The sequence below is a fragment of the Euleptes europaea genome, chromosome 18 (assembly GCF_029931775.1).
Source record: "Euleptes europaea isolate rEulEur1 chromosome 18, rEulEur1.hap1, whole genome shotgun sequence".
In the NCBI taxonomy this organism is placed as follows: domain Eukaryota; kingdom Metazoa; phylum Chordata; class Lepidosauria; order Squamata; family Sphaerodactylidae; genus Euleptes; species Euleptes europaea.
The window spans coordinates 10,437,148-10,448,923 of NC_079329.1; the positions used below are offsets into that span (position 1 = coordinate 10,437,148).

Below are 11,776 nucleotides of genomic sequence, written 5' to 3' on the forward strand. Positions count from 1 at the left end.
GGTAAAGGTATGGGGTGACGTCGCGTCATGACATTTACTAGGCAAACTATATTTATGGGATGGTTTGCCATTGCCTTCCCCAGTCGTCTACACTTTCCCCCCAGCAAGCTGGGTAAACATTTAAGCAACCTCAGAAGGATGGAAGGCTGAGTCAACCTTGAGTGTCTCAAAGAATTTCATTTGGTGGGTACACAAGAGAGGGCCTTTTCAGTGGCAGCCCCATGATTATGGAGCAGTCTCCCCAGGGAGATGTGCCTGGCCCCCTCCCTTTTGGTCTTTAGGAGGCAGCCAAAAACAGTTTTATTAGGGCTGTATTTGATTAAAGGAGTCCTAAACTGTGATTTTAAAATTTTGGTTTATGTATTTTTATGTACTTTAGTTTATGTATTCTATTTATATTTTAAGCCACTTTGAGCTCCTTAAGGAAGAAAGGTGGCTAATAAATGTTGTCAATTAAATAAGCTGGGAGTTCTAAGAAAAGGAAAACAAAATTTAGTGCGGATGAACTCTGGCAAGACCCCCACACACACACTCTCTCCCGTTTCCTGGAAAAACAAACAAGCATGAATTTTCATGCATCTGAGTTTATTTACTCGATTCATGCATTCATACAAAAATCTGTAGCAGTTTATAATTTGATCATGTCCCTTCTCCCACTCCCACCCACCATTTCTTTATACAAACTGGTATTAGGACTCGTAATATTTGGCGAGCCCTCCGAAAAATAACAGAATTGTAAATAGCACAGAAGGATCGGATTGGTCCCATGCTGAGAGAGAGAGACCCCTCCGCCAACCTTTCCAGTTTCGAATGAAATCAGCAGGCACGGCCGATGCGGAACACACACAAAAAATAAATACAAGAAAAAGAACCGTAATTGATAACAGAAAATCTTGTGTGTACAAAACACCGATCCGTTTTTGGTAAGCAATTGAGTAAAGGATGAGCACCAGGTAGGGAAATGATGAACTGTGCTTTGCTGTTAAAAGGGAATGTTTGGAAAAATGGACCTCCGCGTTAAGACAATTCCTACTTCTATATCTCACAGGCAAGAATGAGGTGCAAGTTGCGTTTCCAGTTCGATGGCGTGGCAGAGGAGCGCCTGTGCCCCCCCCCCCCGGGATCGCCCTGCGCCGCCATCGCTTCCAGAGTTGTGCTGAGTGCTTCGTAAAGCGTGAATCTAAATAAATGGCATCTCAACGGGTGTGTTTGTGGGGGGGGGAAGAAAATAGAAAATAAAATATCCCTCTTGTTGGTTCCCCCCCCTTATAAATCTCATTTTGTTCCCCTGAAATCCAAAACTTTGCCCCCTCCCACCCTCCCCAAATATGAAAACATCTATCAAGCATCATGTCAAAGATATAGGTTACGTGGTTTTTCATTCAATAGTTGATATGTGTAAATGTAAAATTCCTCCCCTCCCACTAAACCAATCCTCCAGTCTCTCCCTCTTTCTCCAAACAGACCATAATCCTCCCTGCAATTCCTATTTTAACCCCTTCAGTATCCCACTCCTCTAGTACCCCTTGCCCCCTAAGTCTGGTGGTTGTTTAGAGCCAGGTTAGGAGGATAAAACTGAAGGCAACGGATCATTTTATAAAAAAATCTGTGGGGAGGAAGCTAGTGTAAGGTAGCTTTGAGGCAATAGCGAGCCCCCCCAAGCGAATCCTGAACCCTAATTTCATCTTAAATCTTGGCTTAGCCGCTTGTTTCCCCAGAGGGTTGTTCTGAGCAGGGGGCAAAAGGCCAGGGCCCTGCCCTCCAAGTGGACTCTTTGGTAAATCCCACAGGTTACATTTCCTTTTTATCTTTGGGTTGGCAACGGAGGCTTTTAGCCAGGAGAGGGGTGGATGAGACCCTTCAGGAGGCCAGGAATCTGCAGTGACCAGCCTTGCATACAAAGTCCTGATTCTATCCTCAGTGTCGTCTAAACTGAACGCCGCAATCTCTGTGAGATTTGCAGCGTCTCTGCCTCCCTCCAAAAATCATCTTGCCTCCTGTCCTTCCTCACATTAATGCTCCTTTGCCCCCTTTCTTCCGCCTGCTTGGCCCCCATTTCCGCCTTCACCACCAACCAAGCCCTTTGCACATTTCTTCGGCTGATTTCCCAGTTTTCTATCCATTGAAACCCATGTGGGCTCTCCGTACCGAATCTTGTCCCAAACTCCCATTTTCTGACCCTCGTCCTTTCAAAAGGTTTTTCCCCCTTCCCTTTGTACCCTGCCTCTTTCCCGCCCCACCCCAAATATAAGTATATAAAAACATGCAGATAGAATACTTGCATCTCAACATCAAAATACAACAGTCCTGCCCTACCATCCTTTCCACCCGGAGGTTAACTACCCCCAGGATGGGAAAAAATGCCTTTTCTTCTACACCATGCACCCATCGAAGAAAAGGCAAGTTTTTTTCTTAAGGATGGATGAGGGAAGGTCAGAGGTTAATAATTCGTGCAGATGGGATTAAAAGGAGAGGGGGTCTCAGGACCCCCCTCACCCTAAATAAACCCCTGTGCCCCTCCCACCGAGCACAGATTTTAAAGGGGGAAGACAGCAGATCACCGCCCCATAGCGTCCCCTGCCGCCCTCCCCCAAATCCCATTATGTAACAGTCTGAGGGAGAAAAAAAATTAAAGTCACATTGTGCCGGGTGTAAATTTGTGTCTGACACACACACAATTCTTTGCTGGTGCCCCCCCTCCCCCCAGTTTTTCCATCCAGTAGCATACACAGTTGTCCATGAGGCCCTTTGTAATATTTTTGCGGTTTGGTATGGTGTGTACGCCCGCTCAAGTATTCCTCCCTCAGCGACTTAGCGTTCAGTTTGTTCCTGCTGTCAGCAAACACTTTTCCAAGAGTGTCCTTCTGTGTTCTCTGGATCTGCTTACCAAGGTGTTCTTCCCTTTGGCTGTTTTCCACTCAGAAAGCGTCCGTTCCCGTCTCCGCTCCTCCAGATTCAGTCGTCTCCGTTCCTTTTAGGGTGGCGACTCACAGTCCTCCTTCGCAGTGGTTTCAATCAACTCACGCGTCTCTCTCCATCTGTTCCTTTCTCTTTCTGTCGCTCCAGAGGGTATTGGGTAGCCAACAAGACCCCCTATTTGGGTGGTTCTCTTCCTTCGTTTTCCACCAGCTGGAGCCGCACGGTTCTTTCCATTTCGGCTTCCGAACGGTGATGGTTGATACCCCTGCCATCATGTGCATTTTCCATTCTGTTATTCCCAAATGGTATTCTTATGTGCACACGTGTGTGGGTGTATGCATGCATGCGGGTAAACAGCTTCCTCTGTCCAGCACTTCCCCATTCTGTTGTGCCGTAGGTTGGTATGTTTAATACACACATGGGAGAAAAAAACACACACACTCGTCACTTTGATCTTTTTGCTCAGAAACATTGAAGGCTCACATATCTCCTAGTAGCCTATTGGATCACTTTCTTTGGAGGTTTCCTTTCTGGATTACGCACGTTCCCCATACACCCTTCCTTGGCCTCTCCATTCATTCTAATGCTGTGATTACCAGGGCTGCGTCACTCAACACCGTGACTCAGGATTAAACCCCACTGAACTCCAGGGGATTAACTACCAAGAAAGCATGTACGGGATCGCGCTGTCAATCTTCCTACAGCTTATTCCTCTGGCTATTGTGGTTTGCTGCCTTTGATAAAAACATGTCTTTTTAACCTAATTCCAACGGGCATGGCCGGTTCTCTGGTCTGCCCTAAAACAGCCCTGAACTCTTTTCCTTTGCCAGCTGCCTCCTCTCCCTGCCTGCTATTTTTGATGTCTTTGAAGAGGACTCAGACCAGAATAGCCAGAGGCTGGAGAGAGCCAGTATACTTCCCTTGCTGCCTTCAGAGCCAGGTCAGCTTTTCGTTCCCTGCCCAAAGGAGGAGTTTTGCACAGGCCGAAAGCTGGCGATCCCTGCACTGGCCTGGGAAGAGGAGGAACCCGTTTTGGACAGCGCAACGGGATGCCTGAAAACACTCTCTGCTTCTTCATTCACAGGACTAGCATCCCCCATCCCCAGTTGCCAGCCTCCAGGTAGGGCTTGGAGATCTCCCAGAATTACAACTGCTGCCCAGACTACGGAGATCAGATCCTGCCCTCCCCAGGCTCCACTCACCAAATCTCCAGGAATTTCCCAACCTGGAGTTGGCAACCCTACCACGACTGTTGTCTCTGGCTATTCTTCTGCCCTCTGGAGCTGTCTTCTCCTTCTTCCTTTCTGTTCCTTCCTCTTGTTCTTTCGACTCACCAATAATTCCACCTTTCCAGTAACACCCTCCACTGCAAGACTCTAGGCTTGTTCTTTCTTCTCCATCGCCTCTTACACACACACACACACCACTTTCATGTCCCAACATCCATTTGTCCCAAACTGTAATCCGTTGACTGCTGACTTTATTCCTTTCTTTCCAGCCAACCGCTTCCATGGCCGCCTTCTTTCTCTTTCTTGTTAACTTGCTGTGTGATGGGTTTCCCCGTGCATGCCTCTCTTCATGCTGTATGCATGCAAACAAATCTACTCTGAACGGTCCTCCTCCTTTTCCTTAGCGCGTCTCTGACGCCCGGTCACCCTCCATTGCTAGCCACCCGATTCCAGCTCCTAAGCCAATCAAAGACGCTGATCCCTCCCCCTTCTCATCTTAATCCTTTTTTTTTTTGTCTTTGTAAACACGATGGATGAGAGCAGAAGAGCCCAAGAAGTGTTTCCTCTCGTCTTTGTGCTGGTTCTGTTCACTGGGTGCCAGCAAACATGTAAACGTGCTCCCCATCTCCTCTGCTGGGGACGGGGGAAGCTTTTCTCCGGCAACTTCTTGTAAACATGGAATATCGAAAGAGTTTTATTTGCTGTCGAAATTTGGCAGTGGATGAAAGATGGATGGATGGATGAGTCACTGGTTGAACGGATGATTGGATGGGTGGAAGGAGAGAATAAGAGGGGTCAGGAGAGAAAGGCAGAAAAAGAAAATATGGAAAGAAGAGCTCTGTTTTTTGGTGGGTTGTTTCCCCCCCTCCCATGTGATATTTTTTTCTGCTCTATCTTATTGGGTATCTAAGTTCCTAGAAGGAGTGGATGAGTCTGTGCATGACAAGATGTCTGCTTCTCTCAATTTCACACTTTTGTGAAATTTCCTTTCCTCTCTGCCAGTTTTCTTTCCTCTTGCCCTCCCTTTCTCTCTCCCCTCATCTCCATCCATGTGCTGCTATGTTTTGCTTGGTTCAAGAATGGAAGAAGACATGAGATGGATGGATGGATCAATGAATGTAGTGTGGTCATGCTGGCTCCCAGCTCCAAAGATGGAAATTTCGGTGCCAGGGGTAAGTTGGCAGCCAAATGCCACCTTCACTGGAACACTGGGGAAGAAAATAGATTTGGGGGGAGGGGGAACAAGGGGGAGGAATTCAAAAGGTGGGCAGACAGGGTAAGAACACAGGGAAGGTGAACAAAAGGAGGACAAATTTTACTACCTGGCAGCAAAACATTCAGGGAAACATTTCACACATGCCCCAGTTCAAGTTCATCCTCCCAACATTTGGCCTCCTCTGGAATCTGGAGCATGTGAAAGCAGGTCATTATGGAAAACAATGTGCGGGGTTGGTGAAGCAAGGGTGGGCCAGGAAGCTTGAGGAATATACCAATATACCTCTCTTCTAGGGTTGCCAACTCCAGGAATATCCTGGAGATTTAGAGGTCAGAGCCTGGGCAAGGCAGAGTTAAGGGAGGGAGTTCAACAGGGACGTGATGCCATAAAGTCTACCTTCAGAAGCTACCATTTTCTCCATGGGAACCGATCTCTGTGATCTAGATATCAGTTGTAATTCTGGGAGAACTCCAGGCCCTACCCAGAGGTTGACAACGACTTGAGTCTAAATAGGGTTGCCAACTGGGTTGGGAAATACCTGGAGATTTTGGAGGTAGAGCCTGAGGGAGGGTTTGGGGAAGAGACAGGACCTCTGTAGGGTATAATGCCATAGAGTCCACCCTCCAATGCAGTCAATGTTCTCCAGGAGAACTGATGTCTGTTGCCTGGAGAGAAGCTAAAATTCCAGGCCCCCCTGAAGGTTGGCAACCCTAGACTCTAAAATCAATGCTGGAGCAGGAGGAATTAAGAGTGGGAAAGAGTTTTGAGGAGGCATTGGTGGGTATGGAGATGACCTGCGACACGATTAGATTCCAGATTGTGGCTGGTAGTTGTATGCCCACTTATCACTAAACACCATAATGTATATTATTTGGATTCCGTGATGGTGGGAGCGGTAGGGTTGCCAGCTCCGGGTTGGGAAATACCTGGAGATTTTGGAGCCGGAAGAGGGCGGGGTTTGGAGAGGGGAGAGACATCAGTGCCATAGAGTCCAACTGCCAAAGTGGCTATTTTCTCCAGGTGAACGGATCTCTGCCGCCTGGAGTTGTAATAGCGGGAGATCTCCAGCCACCACCTGGAGGCTGGCAACCCTAGGGAGCGGGGATTTGTTTTCTCTGACGGGAAAGGAGCCAGTGGGGAGAGACAGAACACAGACCAAAAGCGGGAGATGTGGATCTTTCAAGATGCTCCCTCTATCCTTAGAGTGTTAAGAAGAAAATGCAAGAGGTCGGGGCATCTATATGAGGAAAAGAAGGGTTGACTTCCTTAAAGAAAGGAAGGCAGGGGACAGGATTTGCTCAACTGATAGTGAGCCTGATTTCTTGCCTGAACTCTCAAAATACTTTGGTAGGCACAGAGCAATACACTGAAGGGGTAGGAGCAGTTGTTTCTTCTCTCTGTGTTAGTTTGGTACCCCCTTCCCACACACACATTGCGTTCCGGAGTACTACTAGTAGATAGGGTGGCCAGGTCCCTCTTCGACACCTGTGGGAGTTTTTTTGGGGGGAGCCTGAGGAGGTCGGGGTTTGGGGAGGGACTTCAATGCCATAGAGTCCAACTGCCAAAGTGGCCATTTTCTCCAGGTGAACTGATCTCTGTCGGCTGGAGATCAGTTGTAACAGCGGGAGATCTCCAGCCGCCACCTGGAGGTTGGCAACCCTAAGGTTTGGATAAAATCTCAGCTGATGGTTACCCATTCGCCACAATGCTTTGCTCAGCTCCCAAATCTATCTGAAAAAGAGCAGTTGGGACTGACATATGGATAGCCATTTTGGAACAGTTGCCAAGATATTTCTGATATAAGAAGCCCTTTCTATTTTAAAGGATTGGAGAGAGTAATTTAAAATGGGTTTGTTTGGCATCCTCCTATGCCAAGAGTTCCTACGGTGGTGGCTGTGAGCACCATGGTGCCTGCCGATACCTCTCCTGGCACCCGGCAAGAATTTTTAGAAAGTGGGTGGGGGAGGGTTGCCAGCCTCCAGGAACTAGCTGGAGATCTCCTGCTATTACAACTGATTTCCAGGCGACAAGAGATCCGTTTCCCTGGAGAAAATGGCCGCTTTGGCAATTGGACTCTATGGCATTGAGGTCCCTCCCCTCCCCATACCCCGCCCTCCTAGGGCTCCGCCACAAAAACCTCCCGCGAAGAGAGACCTGGCAACCCTAAGGAAGACCGGTCAGACAAGGTAGAGACTCCGTCTGGTGCAGAAGGGGAGTCTCAGGCTAGGGTTTCCAGGTCCCTCTTCGCCCCCGTTGAAGGTTTTGGGGGCGGAGCCTGAGGAGGGTGGGGTTTGGGGAGGGGAGGGACTTCAATGCCATACAGCCCAATAGCCAAAGTGGTCATTTCCTCCAGGTGAACTGATCTCTTATCGGCTGGAGATCAGTTGTAATAGCAGGAGATCTCCTGCCACCACCTCTATCTCTATCGGCAGAAGTTCAGTTGTAATAGCGGGGAGATCTCCAGCTAGTACCTGGAGGTTGAAGAAGAAGCTGCGCGTTGCAGCTTAACTTTGATAGAGAAGGATCAGCAGCCCTTTTTTTGGGAGCTATAAATCTCTTATAAACTAAAAAAATTGCAAAATCGCAAAACTAACAGAAATATTGTAAAAACAATAATACTTTGAAATTAACTTAAAAGACTTGAAGAGACTACAAAGGATTAAAAAGGATTATATCTCCCTATTGGTATGCTTCCATCCCATTGAGAGGTAAGCTAATATTGTCCAATCTGCTTGAACTTTTGTGAAGCTCGGTAAATTTATAATGGAGGCTAGAGGAATACTGTAATAATTGTATAAATTTTATAGGCTGATGAAGCTGTGCTTTGGTGAAAGCGCTACAGAATATCCGGAATAGCGTTTCCTCCTTCCTTGGATTTGTTTTGGACTTCGTGCCAACTAATTTGAAATTGCCAACCATTTGGATTAGAAGACTTTTGCCCCGGATAAAACCTTTGGACTTTGCCAGTGGCGTTTTTGAATATCCATTGTAAATATTTGTATACAGTTGTACACTCTGCGGTTTTTTTCATTGTTAGCACGTTGTTAATGAACTGTTTAATATAATTGAGTCGTACTAGTTTTTTCTTCTTCAGCTTTCTGTGACTAGTATTGTGAGTAGTTTTTTACAGTACCTGGAGGTTGGCAACCTTATCTCAGGCTGAAGTCAGCGCGCCACGCCCTCAGTCTCACCGCCCAGGTTCCAAGGCTGAAACAGAACCAGGAGGGGAGGCGCCGTAGCGGCGCTGTGGTGTGCGGTTGGCAGCCCAGCACCCGGTCAACCTCTGCCTGTGAGCGTGAGTCAACACCGGATCGGGGCGGACAGTAGCAGAGGCTGCTCAGCCCGCTATGAGTGGCACCTGTCTGTGGATGCCTCAGCAGGTTGAGGGGTTCCACCTGCTCCAGGGCTTCCCCGATAAAAGCAGCCCGAGACGGCTGAACCGGTGTGGAAGCGAGTTGTCCGCAATCCCTGGGTACTTGTTGCTGCTCTGTGCCGTAGAACTCTGCGAGTTCAACTTTGGACTGGATTTGGACTTTGTTTCTTGGATTGACCCCTGACTTTGGACTGTGACCCGGTTTGCGCCTTCTGGATTTGCCCTTCTGTTTTGGTGTTGGAACTTCTAACTACTTGTGTGCTGATCCTGGACTACGCTTGTTGCCCCAGGTGCCTGAACCCAGACACAGCCTTTTAAACACTCCGGGAGTAGGGTTGCCAACCTCCAGGTACCAGCTGTAGATCTCCTGCTGTTACAACTGATCTCCAGCCGACAGAGATCAGTTCACATGGGGGAAATGGCCACTATGGCAATTGGACTCTGTGGCATTGACGTCCCTCCCCAAATCCCGCCCTCTTCAGACTCTGCCCAAAAACCTTCCACTGGTGGCGAAGAAGCTGGCAGCCCTACTCCGGGAGGATCCATTCTCAGATCTCCCAGCAGATCTCTGTCTTGGCCCTCACCATTGCCTGACATTATAAATATTCAATAAGTCTGCATATATGGAAATACACGGTGGTAATGTGTTCTTTTGGGAGGAAGAGCAACCATAACTGATTTCTCCTCTAGGGCCCCTGCATCCTATCATACCTTGTGCTTTCTGGTAATAGGGTTGCCAACATTGGGTTGGGAAATTCCTGAAGATTTGGGGGTGGAGTCTGTGGAGGGCAGGGGAGGGACCTCAGAAAAGTATAATGCCATAAAGTCCACACTCCAAAGGAGCCATTTTCTTCAGGGGAACTGATCTCTGTAGTCTAGAGATCAGTAATTCTGGGGGAGCCCAGGGCCCCCCTGGAGGTTGGCAACCCTACCTGATAAGCTCTTCTCTGAATGTATGTCATCAAATTACAAATGTTAGCTTAAAAAAGAGAGAGAGAAAGATAAATTGCTGGGGGTGTATTCTTTTTAATTTATCTTTGCTAAAATCGGGCCTGAGATGTGAGTGGGCAGGAAAGCAAATAATTGAGGGAGAAGTGGGGGAGTTAAGATAAAAATAAGACTTTGACAATCCCATCCGCTTTAGATTTCCCGGATACTCACATCCAAAGTTGATGGCGCAAGAAGCCACAATGATGAGCACACCCCCGACCAATGCAACAACGCTCAGCAGCTTCGCGACCCTTCCCAGGCGTCTGGCCCCGTCGATGTCTCCTTGCTGGAAGCTGTTCCGCGACTGACAAGAAGGTAAAGAGGAGAAGCATCAGGTAATTGATCCAATGTCCTTAAGCTGGGTAGTGATCTTTTTTTAGGAGGAACCGAGCAAACGTTTACGGGAATAACCACAGTCTAGTCAACACCTAGAGCTTGGCAACCCTAAACTAGACCACTCTTATGAGTACTGGTTCCAACTAGAAGGGCAAGTGCAGCTAGGGTTGCCAACCTCCAGGGAATAGCAGAAGATCTCCTGCTATTACGACTGATCTCCAGCCGATAGAGATCAGTTCCCCTGGAAGAAATGTCCGCTTTGGCAATTGGACTCTATGGCATTGAAGTCCCTCTCCACCCCAAAAACCTCCCACCAATGGCAAAGAGGGATCTGGCAACCCTAAGTGCAGCCGAGATAGGATTACCAACCTCCAGGTGGTGGCTGGAGATCTCCCGCTATTACAACTGATCTCCAGCAGACAGAGATCAGTTCCCCTGGAGAAAATGGCTGCTCTGGCAATTGGACTCTATGACATCGAAGTCCCTCCCCAAACCCCGCCCTCCTCAGGCTCCGCCCCCCAGAATCTCCAGGTATTTCCCAACCTGCAGCTGGCAGCCCTAAGCAGAGAGCAAAGGGAACTGAGCCAGGGAAATGGGCAAAAAAACACACAGAAAGGGGGATCAGTCACGTGGGGGACGCAGGTGTGGGGATCAGGAGATGGAAACGGCCCTGGAGTGAGTCAGGGCCACTCAGCTCAGTGGGGCCAACAAACTGGAAGCAGTGCAGGAGGGAACAATTGGTGAGCCGGGCCAAAGGGTCTGGACCAAACAGCCCCTGAGGCTCAGGCGGAGTGGCTGAGATCGGCTTCTGCTGACTTCTGGCCACCAGCTAGGGTTGCCAACCTCCAGGTTCTAGCTGGAGATCTCCTGCTATTACAACTGATCTCCATCCCAACAGCGATCAGTTCACCTGGAGAGAATGGCCGCTTTGGCAATTGGACTGTATGGCATCGAAGTCCCTCCCCAAGCCCCGCCCCAAAAACCTCCCGCCGGTAGTGAAGAGAGACCTGGCAACCCTGCCAACAACAGCCCTGTAAGTTAAACGGCCACAGCACTGCTGGTGGGGATCCAGGGGGCAAGGGTCTCTCCCTCCCTCCCAGGGTGGGGCGCTCATCTTTTCCAGCCCTCTCCCCTACCCCTTCTGCTCACCATGACAGAGTACACGAAGGCAACGATGTTGATAGGCCAGATCGGGCAGAAGCAGGAGAGGGCCGCAATGAATATGTAGTCTCTGGGCTTCTCCCTGGCGTCGCCAGCCGTGGAGCCCGCTGTGGAGGCCTGCCGGCTCAGGCTGGCCCGCGGGGACCCCGCTGCTCCCGCTAGCTGGACCTGGGACCCAGAAAGGCTGCTCCGCACAACGGCCCTTGGACCGCCATTGATGCTGTTCTGGGGCTTCAGGTCATTCAGTGATGCAGATTTGGAGCGGGCAGGGGGGCTAGTGGGGGGCGCCGGGGTGCTCCCCAGCTCCTCGGCCGAGCCAGCCCTGATCCCCACAGGATCCCCGTTTTCCTGCGGTCCCTCCACGGTCTGTTCCTCGATTGTCACCGTCACCATCACGGGCGATTCCGGGGCTTTTGGAGCTGGGGGGCTCTGAGGGGGTGGCGGCGATGCCTGGGGCGGCTCCTGCGGCTCCTGCGGCTCCCCTTGGGGCTGCTCTTCTCCTTGCTGTCCTTGTTCTGGGGGGGCCTCCTTCGTCTCGGCGTCGTCCGACAT

General features: G+C 49.6%; 1 protein-coding gene across 1 annotated transcript; it reads right to left on the reverse strand.

Annotated features, from left to right (window-relative positions):
• Window positions 1–5,243: 5,243 nt before the first annotated feature.
• PRRT2 (proline rich transmembrane protein 2) lies at window positions 5,244–11,776 on the reverse strand. Its single transcript, XM_056863104.1, has 3 exons — window positions 11,213–11,776; window positions 9,899–10,031; window positions 5,244–5,356 (listed from the first exon to the last, which is right to left on the reverse strand). The coding sequence occupies exons 1-3, from the start codon at window positions 11,774–11,776 to the stop codon at window positions 5,346–5,348; spliced, it is 708 nt and encodes a 235-aa protein (XP_056719082.1). The 3' UTR covers window positions 5,244–5,345.